The sequence below is a fragment of the Anomaloglossus baeobatrachus genome, chromosome 10 (genome assembly GCF_048569485.1).
Source record: "Anomaloglossus baeobatrachus isolate aAnoBae1 chromosome 10, aAnoBae1.hap1, whole genome shotgun sequence".
Lineage (NCBI taxonomy): Eukaryota > Metazoa > Chordata > Amphibia > Anura > Aromobatidae > Anomaloglossus > Anomaloglossus baeobatrachus.
This window is the reverse complement of record NC_134362.1, coordinates 59,971,606-59,994,833: the sequence shown is the minus strand read 5'-3', so window position 1 is coordinate 59,994,833 and position 23,228 is coordinate 59,971,606. Positions and strand designations below refer to the sequence as shown.

At 48.5% G+C, this 23,228-nt stretch overlaps 1 protein-coding gene across 1 annotated transcript in view; it reads right to left on the bottom strand.

Moving 5' to 3' along the window:
* The window catches only part of LOC142254343 (malignant fibrous histiocytoma-amplified sequence 1 homolog), a 37,779-nt gene that overhangs the window by 11,215 nt on the left and 3,336 nt on the right, over positions 1–23,228 (bottom strand). Inside the window, exons 2-7 of the mRNA XM_075325389.1 lie at positions 16,819–16,973; positions 15,804–16,677; positions 7,154–7,448; positions 2,366–2,552; positions 1,910–2,097; positions 1,291–1,781 (exon numbers count right to left, since the gene is read on the bottom strand). Coding sequence (XP_075181504.1) covers positions 1,291–1,781; positions 1,910–2,097; positions 2,366–2,552; positions 7,154–7,448; positions 15,804–16,677; positions 16,819–16,973 — 2,190 coding nt within the window. The remainder of the gene's footprint in view (positions 1–1,290; positions 1,782–1,909; positions 2,098–2,365; positions 2,553–7,153; positions 7,449–15,803; positions 16,678–16,818; positions 16,974–23,228) is intronic.

Genomic DNA, 23,228 nt, shown 5'->3' with positions numbered 1-23,228 from the left:
GATGCTCCATTGGAATGCACAGTCCAAGCCAGGCTGGTGGGTGGAGTCTAGATAGTGGGAGCAGTCTGCAGAAAGTTGGGGAGTTGAGAAGGAGCAGTGGAGGAGTGAAGACCTGTGGTCTGGAGCTGGTGCAGCTCGACACAGGCACAAGACAGAAAGGGTCCTAGAGCCCACGGGACGTGCGTCATACTGCTGTGGCCTCATTCCACATACAGCATTGGAGTGGAAGGACTTGGCCTCAGAACGGCAACAGGTCCCTAGGCTACAGGAGAAGAACCAACGTGCTCCGCTAGTAAAACCAGAGGCTGAGGACACATCTAGTACCAAAGCCAACTCCGCACACGAATCCGCTGGAAGGTGACCACATAGGGCCAAGGAATAGAGCTTAAAACCACCCAACAGAGCCCGCGGACACCGGCTCAGGGCACTGTGTGTAGGCGCGGGACAGGCAGGAGAGAAGTCAGTGCAGGAAGACGACTAAGGAAGGAACATAAGAAAGATGCACCGGACTTGACCACTGAACTACCCAGAATCGACTGGAACTCATAACTCCAAAGGGGGTCACTGACTAGTCGTCTTACCTTGGAACCTGCTACAGCGAGTAAAAATCTAGAGACTGCATACCTCTATCGCTCCATTATTCGCCTGCGCTTCCGGCCCTATATCCCCGCCATCACCTTCTACTACTCCCAACTGCCCTGGGGCTCAGCTCTACCTGCGGAGAGCTATACCAACCAAGCTGCATCACCATCTGCCCCAGAGGTCCCATCCCGCAGCGTCGCCTATCTCTGGCTGAGTACCACAGGTGGTGTCATGAACTATCACCCCCATCATTGTCCCCTCTTCCTTGACTGACACCGCCGGGGTCTCGGAACTGGGCCTTGCCACTGCGGCGCCCCAGAAACAGAACCGCAGCCCGGTAATGAGTAACTCCCATGGCCCTGGCGCAGGTTTATCATATGCACCGAAGAGGCCATTGACTAGAATGGTGCAGACGGAGTCACCATGTCCTCTGTCGTGTACCATTTTTGAGGGTATACGGTTTCTCTAGGTGGACACCCAGATGTGGTATACTGCGTCTGGGTGTCTATCTCCAGTAAGCGTATACTCCCGAAAATGGTGCACGATAGAGCACAAGGTGACTCCATCTGCTCCATTATAGTCAGTGGCCCATTCAGCGCATACTTCCAAAACCCGTTTTGCAGGGGGTTTGGACGGCAGGCCAGATGGGACCACTGAAAGGGGAGAGGAACGCAGTGTAAAAGCGAATTTAGAAATAGTTAGCCATACCTTTGAAAAAACCCTTCTGGAACTTGAGGAGAAAAGTACACTCTAATGTGAATGTCCTCATCATGGTCTCCTCCCCACCGCTCATTAACTTCCATGAAGTTGCTGAGATAGGTGGGAAATAGGTAGCAGAATTCTTTCTGGGTGTCTTTTTCCTGCCATGGATTTCCTGGAAAAAACTCAGCAGCTCTTGGGTTTAGCTTCTTTGTGTTTTTAACAGACATACATATCTGGAAATGCAAGAGGAGACTTAGTAGCTTCCCTTTCTGTGTCCCATATCCGGCCAAATCATGGAACAGATCATCCGAATCCGGCAGAGATAGCGTCTCCAGTTGATGTTTAACTAAAACCTTAATAGCTTGAAAACGAATCATAGCCTTAGATTGTAGCATTTCTTGCCACTTAAGCAGATCACGCTTGAAGGCTCTTTCAGAAATAAGAATTTCAGCTGGTATCGCGCCAAGTTGGTCGTAGAGATCATGCCTGACGAGCATCTGGAACACAACAGATACATTTAAAAAAAGAGAGACTTCAGAAAAAATCATCGAAACCAAAATATAAAAAAAATCTGTGAACTGAGCTACTAGGTAGTAAATGGACAAAAAGTCTGATGGAACCTAACCTTGAAAACTGTGATGAGGAACGAAGGTTTCAGGTAGACCGTGTTCAGCAAAGCCTTGATGTCTTCATACCACACAATGAGGCCAATTCTATGAAGATACCGTAAAATATCTTTGAGCAGATCTTTGTCCAAGTCACTTTTGGTGATTAGCAGAACCTCATTTAAAAGGTGATCTAAATCCATTATTCCTGTAACACAAGTATTAGTGCATAAGACTCGTGTGTAGCCGAAAACACAGAAGAGCCCCCCTCATGCGGTCCAATATCTCATTATAATGCATGATTCCACCAGATTTGGAGGCGGTAATTGTCCACTTACCTTTTGGGCTCATGTGGTTGCACCAATGATATATCTGACCCTGGTCCTATTTTCTACTAATGGCTCTCCTATCTGTTCAAATATCACTCTTTCAGATCTGTTTAAAGAAGGGAGCCTGGCATGGCTTTTTTAACTTACCATGCTGTGGAGTCTCCTCATTTTGCTTCACTTCAAGTATGGCATTTTCCACCACTTTGTAAATAGGGGGAAGCATTTTAATTATATTTGGAAATAGTTCTTCTTTGCATACAGCATTTAATATATGATTCTGGAGCTTTTCAATGTCATTGTAGTGTGTACCGTTGATAGGGAACACATTCAAAACCTATTAATACAAACGGAACAATAAAGTAAAACAGTCTTTTGCAACATTTGAACACTTGCGGCACCTGTGTGTGTATTACAACCAATAAGATTATCTGCCTCTTCTGAGTATTGTAACCAGTAAGTGTATTATGCACCGTAAAGTGACCGTCATGTTCACTAAAGTATATTTACATTTAAGTTGGTCTTCTTTTCACACAACAAACATCATGTTATATCTTTTTCCATGTTGGGAGCTGAAATCTCTGCAGAATATTTTTACCTTATATTAGCAGAACCTTAAAGAGGACCAACCATCAGGATTGTCCTATATAAGCTAAAGCCATTGCTATACTGGTGCCATCATGCTGATTCTATACATACCTTTAGTTGTGATATCGGATGTATAATTTCTGAAATACAGGTAAGTAAAGTTTGCGAAATGCACTGTTATTTGATTGATAAGTGCAATGGAATATCTCGGGTTTTGCTAGTTATTCCAGCGTCTGTCTGCTGCCTGTTCTTCCTCCCCCCTGTCTCGATTATTACAGGGGTAAGAGGAAGGAGGGAGGAAGGACAAACAGGCAGGGGTGGTAATAACTAGTAAAATCTGACCCACCTATTAAATATTCTGTAGCTGCTGTCAATCAAGTAACAGTGCATTTCCCAAACTTTACTTGCCTATATTTCAGAAACTATACATCCGACCTCACTACTAAAGGTATGTATAGAATCAGCGTGATAGCACCAGTATAGCAATGGCTTTAGTTTATATATGAAAATCATGGTGGTTGGTCCTCTTTAAAAGAGAATTCCAATGGATCCCATTATAAATCCATGGATACGTTGGCCATTACTGGTTTCCGCCATAACATAAATGTGGACGTAGCATAGCTACGAAAAATTAACATGTACAATTATATCCATTGTTTCCCCAAAGTGCCAAACAAGTGGTCTAGTAAGCAGCTACAAAAAGGATGTGTGAGTCCATATTTAGGGCACATTGATATCCTGGTTTAGGGACATATTCTCTTTAAATCTGATGCTTTGCAGGGAGATTGTCATATTAGATATAAATGATATATCCATAGGGTACACTACTCTCTACTGATATCTGTGGGGGTTACAGAAAGAGACAGGCAAAGAGGGAACATGACTTTCCATAATTCTTGCATTGGACAACCAAACATCTCTGCTTTCCTAAAAGGTGAGAGTCCCTACTCATGAAAAAAATCCAGAAATACTATTTACCTGTAGATCTAGGTATAAAATGCCGGTAAATAGTATTTAAATCCTGTTTAGCCGGTTTACAGGAGCAGCGGGCCATCAAAAGGGCCATCAAAAGTGGTGGGAGCCTCTGCTCATCATACTGTGAATGTGCTGTGGTCACCCCCATGTAGTCTACTATGTTTGGGTGTCCGCCTCCAATAGTCATATACCCACCAAAACGGTGCACGACAGAGCAAACGACGACCCATCTGCACCATTATAGTCAATGGCCCAATCGACGCATATGTCTGAATCCTTCTTGCAGGGGGTTCGGACGTAAGCCTAACGAGACCACTGAACGTGGGGAAGAATGCAGTGTGAACGCACCCTAACAATTGTCCAACAGTAATCTGTGTGCATTGATGGATTCCATTTTCCTTGGTATCTTTTCTCCATAGCGTCAATATCTTGGGGAAATGTCTCACCATGCTCGTCACTCTCTCCTCCGCAATTTGGTGGGAAAATGTCTAGATACAAATATGTAAGAAATGAATCTTTAGGACATGTTACAGCCAAGATCCTTATATGCTTTGAGGAGATTTTCCACCAACTTTTCATAGTTATCTGTACTTAACCATTAATGTGAATGCTCCCATGCAGCCTTTTCCTTGCCATGCAGCAAACGGAGAAACTCTTCATCTTGAAGGAGGTTACGAATCTCAGGGCCAATAAAAGACTCTTTCCTTTATCTTTGATTTACTCAATCTTGGAAATTTATCAGTGAGATACTTGAATGCTTTTTCACTTTTATCCATTGCCTTTACAAAGGTCTTCATTAGGTCCAACTTCTTGTGCAATGGTGGGAACAAAATCTCATGTGAGTCAACAAGTGCTGGATGCAGGACATTATTACTCCATGGCTGTAGTGAATGTTGGAGAGGCCGGTATCTCTTATTGTAGTGATATTCTCTTACACGACTATGTCACTCACACAGAAAGCAGCACTACTTTGTGTATCCACCCTGGAGACCAAGTAAGAGGACAACCACCTTTTAGTCACCACAGAGGGGCCACAAATGTTGACCATAGTTCAAGCACCTCATCAGGTTTCATGTTGTCATAGGTTTCTTGAAGGTAGTGCATTAACATTATGTAGCAAAACGACTTTTAGGTTTGTTTTGGATGAATCGATGAAGAGCCTCCATTTCCCTTAATTATGACTTCAGAGTTTCCATTAAACTGCTGATGTTGTTGCATGCCACAAGATCTCCCTTCATGAAAAAGTATTGGACAAGATCTTTATCATGGTTGCGAAACAATGAAATCCAAACATCGCCCGCTAGGAGATTCCACATCTGTGTCCGAGAACCTCAGAGCTCGTCCTTACTCTTGGGCAGATCCAAACGTCTAACAAGATGGTTCATGTTACTTTGTGTTATAAGATGTGGTTCAGTTGAGGTTGCTGACAAAGTCTAGGTCGTGAGAGGAAGATGCTTCATGACACCAAGTGCCCTCTTCTTCCTCCTCACTTGACTCAACAGAAAATGTTTCTTGTGCTTTTGGAATTCCTTGTGTATGTGGTTCTTGGCCTATTGCAGTTGGAATATTTGGATACTGTAAAATCCACCACTTCTTCCATGAAAATCGTTTCCTACTGGGAGGTACCATGCAGAAATAGCAACTGGCAGTGTATTCAGTGGCTTTCTCCAGATCATTGGGACTACAAAAGGCATAGATTGTCTCTTCTCATGCAACCACTGGGTAAGATGTGATGCGCATCTACTGCAGTGTATGTGCGGAGCCCAACTCTTGTCCTGATCTCCTATTCTGGAGCCAAAACCCAGGTTGTAGGCTTTCCTTATCATGGTAGTCAAGTTTCGCCTTTGTGATGCAAAAGCGATTTCTCCACATATGTAGCAAAAACTAACCACTTTGTTAATGAAAAAACGAAGCATATCTGAAAAACATGTAGAAATGTCAATATGCTAAGAAACTAAGCTAAGAAATCCTAAAATGGTATACCTTTCACAGAAAGCATTTATAAAAGTAGCTGATGCAACTGTAATCAGTAGTCGTCATGGAGCAGAGTTGGCATTTTTTTGATTGGTCACCCGTAGATGATTGAATACTGAAGGCTCAATAGACTAAATAAATGATGTAATAGACTAGTTACTAGCAATGCAATAATCATGATGAAATAATAAACGGAAATTTTTCCAGGAGCCTGCCTGAAAGAGGTCATAAATAATTAGAACCTTCTCCAGATCTTGAAAATTAGAGCCAATCAGCAAATGAAAGCATCATATTGGCTTTCAACACCACAAAATTAGTTAGGTTCAACTGTTTTTGTCTCTAAACCAGTGTAATCAATGTGCCAGAGAGTGATTACAGCCCACACGTATAATGCAGGGTAAGTATTACAGCCCCCCCCTCGCCATCCCACGGTGACGTCTGCCTGGAACCACGGTCTCAGGATGGCTGTCATGGACAGGCTAGAAGCAAGTCGCTCACAAAGCAGGATCTAGAGGACCCCCAAACGGAGCCTGCGCCCACCATAACTCCTATATAGTGATTTGGAATTACTACAGGGTCCCGGAGATCACTACCTGTGGAAGGCTGCAATCCCAAGAAGTGTAGTCGTCAGACAGGGTCAAACCAGGAGATAAAGAAAAGGGACAAAATCGGCAGACAAGAGCGTAGTCAGGAAATCAGGCTAAGGTCAAAACCAGAGATGGCAGAGAGGTACAAAAACGGCAGGCAGGAGAGTAGTCAGAGAGCAGGCAGAGGTCAAAACATGGGAATCCATATTCAGAACAGGGTGAGAACCAGAGACAAGCAGTGATCTACAAGACTATATTTGGCAGCGACCAGCAGTCAGGAGGGGGCATAAAAAGGGTGTGATGCCTTCCTATTGGCTGTAGCTGAAAGGGGTAACTTCAGCTGCGAGACACACACCACCAACGTCAGCCAGTGGTACTGCATGCCCCAGGGAAACCCAGCTTAGTGGATAGGCGGAACCTGCGCCCACCATAGTCACTGGCTCCAACACCTCCCCTATGACCAGCATCACCCACGGAGGAAATATGGCGGCGCCTGGTGGTTGATGCAGAAGTCGCAGGAGCAGACTCTGGTGGGGACATGACACCCAATGACTGGAAGTGAGAAACTGCAGAGAGGATATAATTTCATTTTCTCCCTGTGGCTGCTGCTACAGTAAGGCATGCAGACATGTTTTAAACACTATTTTCTTGTAGATTACTACTATATCTGCAGGTAAATATTTCAGGAGGTGACAGGACCCCTTGGGAACCTAGCATACAGCTACTTTTGACACTTATGACAATAGTTCATCTACAATCCTATGGCCATTTCTGCTGAAACCATCCCAGATTACCAAAACATATGGTCACATACGTGTACGGTGCAATGAGACAACTCCCTCAGTTTATCTGCCTGTTCCAGATACAGCTCAGAGTCTTGACGTTCCTCCAGATTATTAATGAAGTGGGTGAGGTTAGACTTATGGTCATCCAGCATCCTGTAGATCCTTTTTTCAATGTCTTTACACTTCTCCTCCACTTCCCCTGGCTGGCATAAATCCGTGTGAGTGCCCACAGTAAGAACCACTGAATTGGGCACCCGCATCACCAGATTTTTAATCCAGAATCCCACAAAGTCCATAAAAATCTGTTCATCCGCGACCTGGTACCTGTTAAATATTAAAATACACATTAGCTCTCCAATTCAGACCTGATGGAGCGTGTCACCTACAGCAATGTGGACAATCTCTGTCCACTAAAGTAGAACTAAACAGTAAAAATCCACAAGAATCCATGATTTACCATAGTTTAACCGAGTGATTTTCAACTTTGCACTTTTTGATTTATTCTTCCCCCTCTCCCAAGATCACTAACGTTATTTTTTTTTCCGTGGACATGAGACATAGAAGCATTAGTTTTATGCAGGATGAGTTGTAGTTTTGAATGGCACTAATATTTTGTCATATAATCTAAAGAAAAAAAGGGGAAGAAAATCCAAGTGGGGTGAACAGAATGCAATTCTACCATTTTTCTATTATTATTATTATTTATTTGTACGCCATTCATTGAGCAGTAAAATTACCCAGAATGCGATTCTTCAGGTCAGAACTACACTGAGTGCAGAATTATTAGGCAAATGAATATTTTGATCACATGATAATTTTTATACATGTTGTCCTACTCCAAGCTGTATAGGCTGAGAATCAACTATCAATTAAGTAAATCAGGTGATGTGCATCTCTGTAATGAGGAGGGGTGCGGTGTAATGACATCAACAGCCTATATAAGGGGTGCATACTTATTAGGAAACTTCCTTTCCTTTGGCAAAATTGGTCAGAAGAGAGATTTGACGGGCTCTGAAAAGTCCAAAATTGTGAGATATCTTGCAGAGGGATGCAGCAGTCTTGAAATTGCCAAACGTTTGAAACGTGATCACCGAACAATCAAGTGTTTCATGGCAAGTAGCCAACAGGGTCGCAAGAAGCGTGTTGGGCAAAAAAAGGCACAAAATAACTGCCCATGAATTGGGGAAAATCAAGCGTCAAGATGCCATTTGCCACCAGTTTGGCCATATTTCAGAGCTGCAACGTTACTGGAGTATCAAAAAGCACAGGGTGTGCCATTCTCAGGGACATGGCCAAGGTAAGGAAGGCTGAAAAACAACCACCTTTGAACAAGAAACATAAGATAAAACGTCAAGACTGGGCCAAGAAATATCTTAAGACTGATTTTTCAAAGGTTTTATGGACTGATGAAATGAGAGTGACTCTTGATAGACCAGATGGATGGGCCAGAGGCTGGATCAGTAAAGAGCAGAGAGCTCCACTCCGACTCAGATGCCAGCAAGGTGGAGGTGGGACTGGTATGGGCTGGTATCATCAAAGATGAACTTGTGGGACCTTTTCAGGTTGAGGATGGAGTGAAGCTCAACTCCCAGACCTACTGCCAGTTTCTGGAAGACAACTTCTTCACGCAGTGGTACAGGAAGAAGTCAGTATCGTTCAAGAAAAACATGATTTTCATGCAGGACAATGCTCCATCACATGCATCCAACTACTCCACAGCGTGGCTGGCCAGTAAAGGTCTAAAAGATGAAAAAATAATGACATGGCCGCCTTGTTCACCTGAACTGAACCTCAGAGAACCTGTGGTCCCTCATAAAATGTGAGATCTACAGGGAGGGAAAACAGTACACCTCTGGGAACAGTGTCAGGAGCCTGTGGTGGCTGCTGCACGCAATGTTGATTGTAAATGTGGCGCCCCTGAGGCTTCCGTCGCCACAGGTCATTGCACCCCATCCAGCGGTGTGATGCCCCATTCTGGGAGAGGAAGAGAGTGAACTCCGGTCCCCTGGTAAATCCACACTACACCCATTGTTAGGTACATACTGGGACCAGGGAAAGTGGCAGTTACCCCCCCATGCTGCATGCTGGGAGGGGCCGTAAGACCCATCCCTGCTCCTATAGGGTACAGCTTAGCAACTGGGGAGGTGGGAGGAGCCATCTGAGAGCAGACAAAGAGAGGAAGGTCAAGTTTAGGGAGTCTACCTCAGGGAGTGAGAGAGTGAGCATGTAGTTGGAGAAGAAGAACGAGAGAAAGGAGGGAGGAGGAGGCCTGCTGGAAGCATGCAAGGAGGAGAAGAGAAAGAAAGAAAGAAGGAAAGAAAGCTCCAAGTCAGACAGGAGCAGAGAAACCGAAGGAGACGCTTCCTGGTGAAGATCCTGGGACCCAGAGGTCCAGGTGACACCCCGCAGAGACCAGAAGGGATTCCAGGGCCACGGGTAGTCCTAGAGGTACCACGGGCAGTCCTAGAGGTACCACGGAGAGGTCCTAGAGGTGCCACGGGTAGTTGTAGGCTACGGTGGCCTGTTCCACAATAACATCGGTGGAGGGATCAAGCTGCGACAGGGGACGGTCCCTAGAGACTGGAGGAGTGCAAAGATCATCTCCAAACAGTAAAAACCGAGGCCCAGGGAAGGTTGTAAACTCCCAGGGCCAGAACCCATAGCAGACTTCCAGAAAAGGGGTAATCAGCCGACAGGTGACCCCCCAGCCTGGAGGCTGTAGTGGAGGCCAAGCCAGGTCCATCCTAACAAAGGCAAGGCTAAGGAAGACAGCAGAAGAAAGAGACACTAAGAGAAGGGTACCGGCTTTCACTCTCAGAATCACCCAGAAACGGCGGAGGTCCCTGACAGTGGTCCCAGCAGTCCAAGGGTCCCTACAGCTGTGACAAGAAGTGTGAGTAAAGAACTTGAACTGCACCCTTGAAGTGGTCTCTGTTATTTCAGCTGCATAGACATTCACAAGCACCAACTGTGCCCTGGGCATTGCTCCACCTGTGGGGAGCAGTACCACCATTGCTGCTATATCATCACCCCGGAGGCCTCACACAGCAGCGGTGGCTTAATAGCCGCATACCACAGGTGGCGTCACGAACACAACCTTTATTCAGCAAGCCACATATTTTACTGACACCCACCAGGGCCACGGAGCCGGGCCCAGCCACCACTGACTACCACCGGACTAGTCCGGCCCGGCACCGGGTGTCCCATAGCCCTGGGGTGGGCGAGTCAACTTTGGCGTCACGAACAGGATTTCGTGCCCGGTCACACCGGGTACTGTGCGCCTGAAGAATCGTGAAATAGCCTGTGTTTTACTGAGAAACGGCCGCCATTGAAGACACTGAGCGCGGGAAGAAGGGAGGCGTGAAAGAAGAAAGGGCGCGAAGAGAAGCCCCGCCCCCTTGTAAAAAAAAAGAGCGCGAAGCAGTGCCCGCCATGGAAGGCGGAGAAAGAAGAAATGGCGACTAGACAAGCTGGCCGGCTGGCAGAAAGAGTCAAAATGCCAGACCAGCAGAGAAAGAAGATGGCTCCTGTAAGCGGAGGCCAGGAAGAGCTCACCTGGATCAGGCCTGTGACCGCCGCTGAACTGAAGGCTGAGGTCGGGAGGATGGCTGACAGGATGAAGGAGCGGGAAGTTACCAGCCTGCTGCTGAGCAACATCAAAAGTCTGCTACTAGAAGAAGCGACGAGCCTGCTGCTGGGAGATCGTGCAGAAGGAGACGCAGAGAGAATGGCGTCCACACGGATCGATCCAGAGCTAGACTCCGCTGACTGGTGGGGCTGGGAGATGGACCAGTGGTGTGAAAGGCTGCAGGCGGAGGTGATGCAGCAGATCCGGCAAGCGACGCGCGGAGCAGCGACCGCCAGAACACCGGAGATGCTACTGAGGGGTGAGTCATTTAATGCCCCTGCCGGCGCGAGTGCCCCAACCCCCGCTGCCATGCCCGCGGTCCCTGGAGAGACGCCCGGCACGGCGACGCCGATCCAGGCCGCAGCCACGCCAGGTGCGGCCCGCCAAGATTTTGCCGCTGGAGCGACGCCCATCCACACCGCAATCAGCGACGCCAAACCCGGCCCGTCCAGCTCAGGCCCCAGCAGCGATACCCCGCTCGGACAAGCAAGATCCCGCCGCAGCGGCGACGTTAATCCACGCCGCAGATGCGGCCCGCCAAGCCCAGGCCGCAGCCACGCCAGGTGCGGCCCGTCAAGAATCGGTCACAGCAGCGACTCCAATACAGGCCGCCGCCATGCCAGGCGCGGCCCGCCAAGACCAGCAGACGCAGACTGTGCTGACCGCTGTCTACCTGCTGCCAGGTGGGGAGCCGGAGAAGAATCCCTACAAGTAAAGAGTAAGAAGCAGCTGAACTGTATATAGCCCCTGTCTGCCCCTCATTCTTTTTGAAGAAGTCCCTTGTGTTCTGCCCCTCATTCTTTTCGAAGATGACACCCTTTCCTGCTGTACTGCCCCTCATGCTTTTTGAAGATGTCACCCCCCATGTTTATAGATACCGGGCCACGGAACTGGAATGTGGTCCCCGGTGAATGTGATGTCTTATGTGTCCTGTGTAACCAGGCCACTGGACTTAGTGGCTGGTTGATTTTGTCCCATTGTTGTTTAAAAAGGAAACAAACTGCCAGGCTACTGGACTTGTTGTAGCCGAAAATGTATATAGTTGCACCCGTTGTGCCCCCTACCAGAATTATGGGGGAAGTGCCCAAACTGTGCAATGAACTGAAAGTGCACACATAGTTTCTTTATAAGAAGTTTGCAACGTTAAAGTATTTGTGCCTCCCATAAAGGGAAGAAATGTTAATTGTTTTATTGCTTTGCATAACAAAAATTTTGCAGTTTCTCCACATGTTTTTGTTGTTTTTCAGCCCGAGGACGTGCTGGGATTTGCTGTGGGGGAGTGTGGCGCCCCTGAGGCTTCCGTCGCCACAGGTCATTGCACCCCATCCAGCGGTGTGATGCCCCATTCTGGGAGAGGAAGAGAGTGAACTCCGGTCCCCTGGTAAATCCACACTACACCCATTGTTAGGTACATACTGGGACCAGGGAAAGTGGCAGTTACCCCCCCATGCTGCATGCTGGGAGGGGCCGTAAGACCCATCCCTGCTCCTATAGGGTACAGCTTAGCAACTGGGGAGGTGGGAGGAGCCATCTGAGAGCAGACAAAGAGAGGAAGGTCAAGTTTAGGGAGTCTACCTCAGGGAGTGAGAGAGTGAGCATGTAGTTGGAGAAGAAGAACGAGAGAAAGGAGGGAGGAGGAGGCCTGCTGGAAGCATGCAAGGAGGAGAAGAGAAAGAAAGAAAGAAGGAAAGAAAGCTCCAAGTCAGACAGGAGCAGAGAAACCGAAGGAGACGCTTCCTGGTGAAGATCCTGGGACCCAGAGGTCCAGGTGACACCCCGCAGAGACCAGAAGGGATTCCAGGGCCACGGGTAGTCCTAGAGGTACCACGGGCAGTCCTAGAGGTACCACGGAGAGGTCCTAGAGGTGCCACGGGTAGTTGTAGGCTACGGTGGCCTGTTCCACAATAACATCGGTGGAGGGATCAAGCTGCGACAGGGGACGGTCCCTAGAGACTGGAGGAGTGCAAAGATCATCTCCAAACAGTAAAAACCGAGGCCCAGGGAAGGTTGTAAACTCCCAGGGCCAGAACCCATAGCAGACTTCCAGAAAAGGGGTAATCAGCCGACAGGTGACCCCCCAGCCTGGAGGCTGTAGTGGAGGCCAAGCCAGGTCCATCCTAACAAAGGCAAGGCTAAGGAAGACAGCAGAAGAAAGAGACACTAAGAGAAGGGTACCGGCTTTCACTCTCAGAATCACCCAGAAACGGCGGAGGTCCCTGACAGTGGTCCCAGCAGTCCAAGGGTCCTTACAGCTGTGACAAGAAGTGTGAGTAAAGAACTTGAACTGCACCCTTGAAGTGGTCTCTGTTATTTCAGCTGCATAGACATTCACAAGCACCAACTGTGCCCCGGGCATTGCTCCACCTGTGGGGAGCAGTACCACCATTGCTGCTATATCACCCCGGAGGCCTCACACAGCAGCGGCGGCTTAATAGCCGCATACCACAGGTGGCGTCACGAACACAACCTTTATACAGCAAGCCACATATTTTACTGACACCCACCAGGGCCACGGAGCCGGGCCCAGCCACCACTGACTACCACCGGACTAGTCCGGCCCGGCACCGGGTGTCCCATAGCCCTGGGGTGGGCGAGTCATAAACAGATCAAGCAACTGACAGAATCTATGGATGGTAGGCTGTTGAGTGTCATCATAAACAAAGGTGGCTATATTGGTCACTAATTTTTTGGGGTTTTGTTTTTGCATATCAGAAATGTTTGTTTCTAAATTTTGTGCAGTTATATTGGTTTACCTGGTGAAAATAAACAAGTGAGATGGGAATAGATTTGGTTTTTATTAAGTTCCCTAATAATTCTGCACAGTAATAGTTACCTGCACAAACAGCTATCCTCCTAAGATAGCCAAATCTAAAAAACCCCACCCCAACTTCCAGAAATATTAAGCTTTGATATTTGAGTCTTTTGCGTTGATTGAGAACATAGTTGTTGATCAATAATAAAAAAAATCCTCTAAAATACAACTTGCCTAATAATTCTGCACACAGTGTATTTATATTTTAGGGGTTAAAAAAATTCAGAACTTTGTAAAAAAAAAAAAAATAAATCAAAAAATTTGGTTTGTGCTTTCATTATCTGAGACCTGTAACTTTTTTTTAAATTTTTTTCTACTAACGTAGGATTAATGATTTCCCTGCCGAGTTATAGTATGTATTTATACAATTTTTGGGTTATATAGGACATTTGGATTAATTGTATTGCATTTTCTAGAGGAAGTGCAAACACCAAAAAACTGTACTAATGTTGTTGTTTTTTCAGCATTAAACCTATGGTTTAGGCAATTGCACATTTTGATAGATCCGACTTATACAGAAATGGCAATATCATATATGTTTATTAAAGTTTAGGATTTTATTTCCTCCTGTTTGAACTTGTAAATTTTTTTTTACTGTTCAACATTTTTTTTTCTTCTACTTTATAATTTGTTAGTGGGTTTGAAATATCGATCAATTGAATGTTTGTTCAATATACATTACTGCGTTATCGGATTATATAGTGCAATTGCTGATCTCCGATGAAGCCCAACCACTAAAATGACAGAAGTAGGGTCCCTGAGAACTTGTCATGGGGGAGAAGGCCAAGGAGCGCTGGAGTAATTGGGTTATGCAAATGGATCATTTAAATGCCACTGTAAAAGCAGCAGCATTTAAAGGGTTAAACCCCAGAAATCATAGCTCTGTTTAGTCGCTGCTTTTGGTAGCAGGCGCTTACTGTATAGCAGCCTTTCTGGGTAGAACGTAGGCTCAGTTCCTGAGTCTGTTCCACACACCTGCACCCAAAATAGGACTTACTTTTATGTCCTACATCGAGAAGGGTCATTCAAAATAAAATCTATGCTTTTAAAAAAAAATGTAAATTGTCTCTTAAATTTGCTCAGTTAAGTCCAATAATTGGGTTAAAATAGGGTATCAGAAGCTTGAGATCGTAGTGCTAATGTCCAAACATCTGGCAGGTCACTCACGGTTCGTCTCAATGCAGATACATGTTAAAAATATACGAATAGAACACGTGATCGAGCACTGTGGCACTAGGGACATGCTGACTGAACCGCAACTGTGAAAGCGGTGATGTCAGTGAGTTCACCTGAGGTCACAGCTGGGGTTCCCACGGTACCCCAGCTGTGACCTCAGGTGAGCTCAATCCTGGATTACCGGGATGCATGTGCACTCTAGTAATCCAGCATGGAGTTCAATGGTGCCAGATTACTAGAGTATTGACTTCAATGGTGTTGGTTAATCAGGGAAAATTGGCACCATTGAAGTCAATAATCTGGCAATCCAGGACCATTGAATTTAATGCCAGATTACCAATCACAGATGCTGGCACACCTGCAGTCTAACTGCAACCAATCACAGATGCTGACACATGGGGTGGGAAGGGGAAGCAGTGAATATTCATGAGATTTAATGAGTGAACCCGCAAGTAGTGTTAAAACTGCTCCGAAACTCAGTAAATCTAATTGTTCCTCTTTAATCCCTATTTTGCTTCCTTTTTCTTTTTAATTTTTATCTGGCTGGCAGAGCCCGAACAGTAACATGGACTTTCCTGAGAAGTCAGCATTTGGTGTCCATGTACTTTAGCTTGAGATCGCTCATCACTAGTTTCATTTCCATTTTTTGCCAATACATCAATAGTACATGCAAATATAATAAACTTTGTAAAATATCTTATGCATATGCCACTTTATTTGACACCTTATATTGTTTGTAAAAATCTATTCAAAATCATTGCACTCACTGGAAAACTAAACAGGCTGACACTTTTTACGTCTCGTGAAGGAATGTGGGATTTATCGCATGGTTAAGGTTGGAAGTGCATAGAGAGCTCACCCTGAAACACTAATCAGGACCCTTTGCTGGTTTATTGTTTGATCTGTTCACATGGGCATCATTAAGTTTGTGGTTCTAGCAGGCACGGAACCTAACGTAAACCTCAAAGATCTAATTAGAAATATATGTGATCAACCAGGATCAAACTGAAAGCGAAAAGTCAATTTTTTACCAACATCTTCCTATCTTTCAGTCTCAACTCACCTGTGTAGATTAACAACAAGAATGACGAGAGCATACGGAGTAATAAACACGTGATGAGTGACATAATACTCAAGATGTCCGGCAAAGTCCCAGAATAAAAATGTGAGATCTTGGATGTGAAATTCACTGATCTCTATTCCAACAGTCCTTTCCTTCAGAGATACTGGAACAATGTGGCCTTGTGTGAGACTCCTGCTTATGGTGGTCTTCCCGGCCAGACTTGCGCCTAAAAAAATAACTTTCACCCTCTTGTCTTCCTTGGCTTTGGTTTCTTGTAGTTGAAGGAAGTAACTGCGGATCTGTTTGAGGCCACCAACACATACTTCATCAGGAGGCTCCCTCAAATAGTTGCAGGAAACCACCAACTTTTTCAAGTTCAAGTCTAGGAACAGTTTAGCTGGTAGTTTTTGTAGCTTGTTGTTCCCCATGTAGACTTCTTTCAAACTTTTTATTTCTAAGATACATTCAGGAAAATCAGTAAACAGATTGTGGGATATGTTTAGGTACTGTAGCTTGGAACATCGGCTCAGGTCTGGTGGTAGTTGTGAAAGGCGGTTGTTGTTTAATTTTAGATGTTTAAGATCTTTTATGTTGGTAAATATTCCAGTGGGGATGGTCTTTATTTTATTTTGGTTGAGCTCCAACTTTTCTAAATGGGCGAAACTCTGAATTTCCATGGGGAAATCACTAACCTCGTTCTTGGAGAGAATCAGAATCTTGAGCTGGTAAAGATGTTCGATCCCACAGATACTTTTCAGTTTGTTTCTATCAAGATTTAGGGACTGAATTTTGGTATCAATCAGCATATCCAATGGAATGGCCTTCAACCTCCTGAGAGACAAGTCCTTTTGATTTAATGGCAACATTTCTTTGCCTGTTGGAAATGGAAGAGTTATTCAATATTGAAGTTATTTGTTTCCATACATATAGAATCACATAGGTTCGCCAACTAAAAACATGTTATTAGTTATATAGTTTCCCTTTGTCTAATTACTTATTTACAGAAATTATTCACTCGGAAAGATCTGAATTAGCTCTTCTATAGAGGTGAACAAGCAGTGCAAACATTCAATTGGGCTCACTCGGCTGGTTTTTTTTCTGCAATTCGGGAACTTTCCTCCTCTATTTTTGATCTGTTCAGTAACACAGGGTGATAAGAAGGGAACCACACTATTAAGGCCACATACACAGACTAATTGTGAGGTAAATCCGGAGATATGACGATAAATCATGATATTCAAGTTATGTCAGGAAGCCCTCTCCTGGTGTCACCCCCCCTTTCCTTCACACAACTCCTTCAATCAGAAAATTTACCACAGGGATAAACGGTTTGTTTAGCAGATAGGTGTCAAAGGAACTGGTCTGTGTTCCACTTAAGCTGGGTTCACACTAAACGACAGCGACAACGACGTCGCTGTTACGTCACCATTTTCGGTGACGTAACAGCGACCTTGTAAGTCGCTGTTATGATCGCTGCTTAGCTGTCAAACACAGCAGAAGCAGCGATCATAAGGTCGCTGTGCTACATGTTCAGAGAGCAGGGAGCCGCGCTTAGCGCTGGCTCCTTGCTCTCCTGCAGCACACATCGGGTTAATTAACCCGATGTGTGCTGCAGCTACATGTCACAGTTCAGAGAGCAGGGAGCCGCGCTTAGCGCTGGCTCCTTGCTCTCCTGCAGCACACATCGGGATAATTAACCCGATGTGTGCTGCAGCTACATGTCACAGTTCAGAGAGCAGGGAGCCGCGCTTAGCGCTGGCTTCTTGCTCTCCTGCAGCACACATCGGGTTAATTAACCCGATGTGTGCTGCAGCTACATGTCACAGTTCAGAGAGCAGGGAGCCGCGCTTAGCGCTGGCTCCTTGCTCTCCTGCAGCACACATCGGGTTAATTAACCCGATGTGTGCTGCAGCTACATGTCACAGTGCAGAGAGCAGGGAGCCGCGCGCACTGCTTAGCGCTGGCTCCTTGCTCTCCTTGCTACAGTATACATCGGGTTAATTACCCGATGCATACTGCAGCCACATGTCACAGTGCAGGAGCCGGCACTGAGCAAGAGCGGAGGCTGGTAACCAGCGTAAACATCGGGTAACCAGGGAAAGGTCTTCCCTTGGTTACCCGATGTTTACGCTGGTTACAGCTTACCGCAGCTGCCAGTGCCGGCTCCTGCTCGCTTCATTTCGTCGCTCTCTCGCTGTCACACACAGCGATGTGTGTGTCACAGCGGGAGAGTGACGACCAAAAAATGAAGCTGGACATTCAGCAACGACCGGCGACCTCACAGCAGGGGCCAGGTCGTTGCTGGATGTCACACACAGCGACAGCGACGGGACGTCGCTGCAACGTCACAGAAAATGGTGACGTAGCAGCGACGTCGTTGTCGTTGTCGCTGTGTGTGACACCAGCTTTACACCTCCAACAGCCATCTCCTGTGATATGGAGATTAGATGATGTGGGAACAATGGACACAGGATGACTCCCTGCCGTGACCCTGTGGTAGGGGCTGCTATCTAATTAGCAAGCTTGGAAGTATCCAGACAGAACGACTCCAGGAAAATATGGTTCATATCTCGCAAGCCATATTTCCGATAAATATGGCAACCATAAAAATGGTGTCTCTGCATGCGGACGATGCTGGCACACCTTTTTTATGGGAGTAGGACATTGGGAAGTACCCCAGGCGTGATATCAGCCAATGGGGAACTAGTAGACAAGTCATGAGTCCTCTCGTTCTGTAGCTAAATTCATAACTGTCACAATGAGAGCGTTGGCGTCCGCCTACGACGCTCCCAGGCAAAGTTATGGCCCATATTCCATGTTGTGGATATTGTCCATAACTCCAGCCAGGGGTGGAGCAGTGCTCCCTCTGAGGTCACTAAGGTAGGAGGGGACCTGGATTTGCCCAGGTTGATAACCCTACTTCGGCCATTTTCCAGTGTTCTTTCGCTGGGGGTCACGTGTAGGAAACATCTGTGGGAAGGATCCTAGAAACCTGGTCTACAGCGCCCCCCTGTGGCCAGACGCACAAGGTAACTGCTGGAACTGTGTATGCCTGTTTGTAACCCATGCTTTGATTGTAACTGTACTCTGACATATGTATATTCTGTAGATTCCCTATTGTATATATTGTAGTTTCTAGTGTGCTTTAGGCTGATTAAATTATATAATTAATCTTGGGCTGTTCTGTTATCTCGATCTTGAATCCCACGTCTGTGTGTTCGGCTAATAGTTACCGTGAAGCGGTTGGTGGCAGCGAGTTGTGCCAAGGATTATTGTGGGGAGGCCAGTGAGATTCGGGGAGGTTTTATATATTCCGCCCGCGGAGGTCGGGGGAATATATACCCTACTCTCACCGGGGACCCTTCAATAATCGGCATAAGTAGTATAGCGGCCTCCTTGCTTATTGTCGGGCAATTCCATAATTGGCCTGACTATAAGAGGGGCGCTAGAGAGCGCGTCACGTGCTCTGTCTGTCGGTCGGGAGGTATAAAGGAGGGGTGACCCCCACTTGTTACCCCCCGATTGTGACGTACTGGTAGCCAGCACGGGGGATTTCTGAGTGCCCCCCCCCGGTGGTTCGTGACATATTGGTGCCATAGCGGTGGGATCGAGATAATAGTGTCTGTGAGTGTGAGACCCATACTCCCAGACACTAAAGACTGCCTGCAGCAGCTGTGGCTGCTGGGGTCTTCAGACCAGCTCAACACTAGAGTGTCAGAGTGCAGGTACTGTAAGGTGTGTGGGTGCATCAGGTGGCAGTTCTGTGTCGGTGACCAAAGTCTGCAACAATGGCTGAGAGCACCAGGAGCAAAGCCAAAGGAATGGCCGATGCTCAGGCCAGAGACGATGAGGAGGTTGTCCACGAGCCCTCCAAGAGCCCGACGCCAGAGAACAGCTCTGCAGAGGACATTGCACAACCTGGCAATTATGGACAAGATGAGGAGCAGCTCACCCAAGGGTCCTCAACGAGCCAGATGCCAGCCCTCCGCTCTGCAATGGACAGTGAATCACCAGGCTCCGCAGCGGGCCGCAGATCACCACGTGCCATTCCACCGAGCCTGGGAGGCTCGGATAGCCTTCTTCAAATGGCTATGGCCCTACTCCAGGCTGGAGACCGGGAGGGCTACAAGGAACTCATGGCAGAGCGCAGGGCAGAACGTGAAGCTGCAGAGCGCAGGGCAGCGTGTGAGGCTGAGGCTGCGGAGCGGCAGGCAGCGCGTAAAGAGCGAGAGCGCCAGGCAGAGCGTGAGGCTGCGGAGCGACAGCAACAGGCAGAGCGTGACTACCAGCTGCAGCTAGCTCAGCTCCGGCCCTCATCAGCCACATGTGACCTTCAAAACACCAAACTTCCAAAGGTCCGTGTTGAGGACTTCCCAGTGCTGGAGAAGGATGGAGACTTGGACTCTTTCTTGACTGCTTTTGAACGGACTTGCCTGCAGCACCATCTGGACAAGGATCAGTGGGCCAAATACCTGACCCCCCGTCTAAGGGGTAAGGCCCTGGATATCCTTGGGGACTTGCCTGCTGAGGCAGATCAGGGCTACGACACCATCAAGCGGGCCCTGATCCAACAGTACAACCTCACTCCGGAGTCCTACCGCAAGAAGTTCCGGACCCTGCAAAAGGGACCAAAGGACTCCTGGGCTGACCACCGGCGGGCACTTGCCCGAGCTGCCGACCACTGGACCCAAGGCCTGCAGCTTTCCACCGGACCGGAGATCCCGGACTTGTTCATCACGGAGCAACTCTTGTGGAACTGCCCTGAGGATCTCCGCCAGTTCATCCGAGACCAGAAGCCAAAGGGGTCCACGGCTACAGCTGCCCTGGCCGATGACTACACCAACAATCGGGCTCCTGAGGCCAGGAGAGCAGCCACCAGCAGCACCTGGAGAGGGGGTAAGATGAATTCTACGACTGCCCCACCTGCCCCTAGACTGCAGGGGGTGTCCCCCTCAACTCCCCTCTCCAGGCCCGTGGCAGAGCCAAGACGGTGCCACCAGTGCAACCTACCTGGACACTTCAAGGCCATGTGCCCTCAGCGTCCCAAGGCCCCGGCTCCGTCCCCGTCCCAAGGGCCGCCCAAGGTGTATTGTGTGGGTGGGGGTGGTGGTAGGTCCCTGGACAGCTTCCAACCTGTCACCGTCGGCCGGTCTGTGACCATAGGACTGCGAGACAGCGCCTCGGAGGTGACTCTGGTGCGGCCTGAGATGGTGTCCCCCCAAGACTTGATCCCTGGAAAAACCCTCGCTGTCTCCGGGATTGGAGGCATTGACCCGGCGCTGCCTGTTGCTGGCATTTATGTGGACTGGGGCGCAGGGCGAGGGGTGAGAGAGGTGGGGGTAACTGATCGGATCCCCGCAAACGTGCTACTTGGGACAGATTTGGGGCAGATAACCTCCCAGTTTGGGCCCCCCCCAAGGGCTGAACCTTCAGCCAGTACTGACGTGCCTCCGGACAATGTTAATGTGTTATCTATGAATGATGTAAGTGAGGAGGGAGTGAACTCTGATATTTCTGCTTGCACAGACACCATAGACACACACACAGCTGCAGCTGTGACAGGAGGGGAGGGGGTCAGAGAAAGGTGTGACAATGCCTCTACAAGTGATCAGCCAGTGAGCTGGGATCTGTTGCCCTCTGCAGGGATAAGCAGAGAGCAGGGTGCTGCAGGGGGTGGACCAGTGTGTGGGGTGGGGGCTACCACAGCAAATGTGGGGTCCCCAGAGATTTCACAGCGGGGTTCTGTTGCTGCAGGGGGGGAACAGGCAGGTGAGATTGGGGCCGGTCCCGGAGCGGAAGTGCTCCCAGGTAAGATCTCGGTGCAGGGTTCCCCCACAACCGGGGTGTCAGGAAGCCAGGTAGGTCTGCCTGAACCGGCGACTTGGTCAGGAACGGAGGAGGAGCAGGCACGACCCACGGTCGCAGCAGCTGTGGCCGCTGTCACCCGCAGTGGGAGTGCTGGAAGCCAAGGGGCCTCCCGGAGGTCCGATAGCTCTTCCCCTTCTGACCAAGTGGCAGCCGAGTCAGGTGGAGGCCAGGACACAGGTCCCGGGGTACTGACCGAAGATGTGACAGTCTCGTCGATTCTGGCCACATCTGGTCAGGGGTTTCAGGCAGCGTTAGAAGCTGACGACAGCCTGAAAGCTCTAAAGGTGCAGGCGGCACAGCCTCCCTCGGACTCGGACCCGGAGCGAGTGGTCTGGGACCAAGGACGGCTGTACCGGGTCACGGTCCAGCAGGGTTCACCGGAGGCGTGGCCCAGGGACCGACAGTTAGTGGTACCCTATCCGTTCCGGACGGAGTTGTTGCGGATCGCACATGAGATTCCGATGGCCGGACACCTAGGGATCGCTAAGACCAAGGCCAGGTTAAACCAGCATTTCTACTGGCCAAAAATGGGGGCCGATGTGGCTGCCTACTGCCGTTCGTGTGAAACCTGTCAGAGAGTGGGGAAGGCGGGGCCACACCCCAAAGCCCCACTGGTATCTCTGCCCATCATCGATGAGCCTTTCAGGAGGGTGGCTGTGGATCTGGTCGGCCCGCTGGCCATCCCCAGCAGCTCCGGGAAACGCTTCATACTGACGGTAGTGGACTATGCCACCCGGTACCCAGAAGCAGTGGCCTTGTCGTCCATTCGGGCTGACAAGGTGGCCACCGCATTGCTGGAGATTTTCTCCCGAGTGGGTTTTCCCCAGGAAATGCTCACTGACCGGGGGACCCAATTCATGTCCCAGCTGATGGAGGCCCTCTGTAAGCAAGTCCAGGTGCGACATCTGGTGGCCAGCCCGTACCATCCACAGACTAATGGCCTGTGCGAGCGGTTTAATGGCACCTTAAAGCAGATGCTTAAGATGTTGGTCGACTCCCATGGGCGTGACTGGGAGCGGTATCTCCCACACCTGTTATTTGCTTACCGGGAGGTTCCACAGGCCTCAACAGGATTCTCACCGTTTGAGCTCCTGTACGGGCGACGTGTGCGGGGCCCCCTGGCTCTGGTGAAAGAGGCTTGGGAAGGGGATTTGGCCACCCCTGGAGTGTCGGTTATCGAGTATGTCATGCGCTTCCGGGACAAAATGCAGGCCGTGACGCAACTGGTACACGACAATATGGCTCAAGCCCAGGCCGATCAGAAGCATTGGTACGACCAGAACGCTTGTGAGAGGACCTACCAAGTGGGTCAAAAGGTGTGGGTACTGGTCCCCGTACCACAGGACAAGCTTCAGGCAGCCTGGGAAGGCCCATACCTCGTGTACCAGCAGCTCAACCCTGTGACGTACCTGGTCACCCTGGACCCTGCCCGTGGAAGGCGGAAGCCCTTCCATGTGAACATGATGAAGGCACATCATGAGCGGGAGGCATGTGCGCTCCCCGTGTGCAACCTGCCCAAGGAGGGAGAAGTGGAAACCCTCTTGGATATGCTAGCCC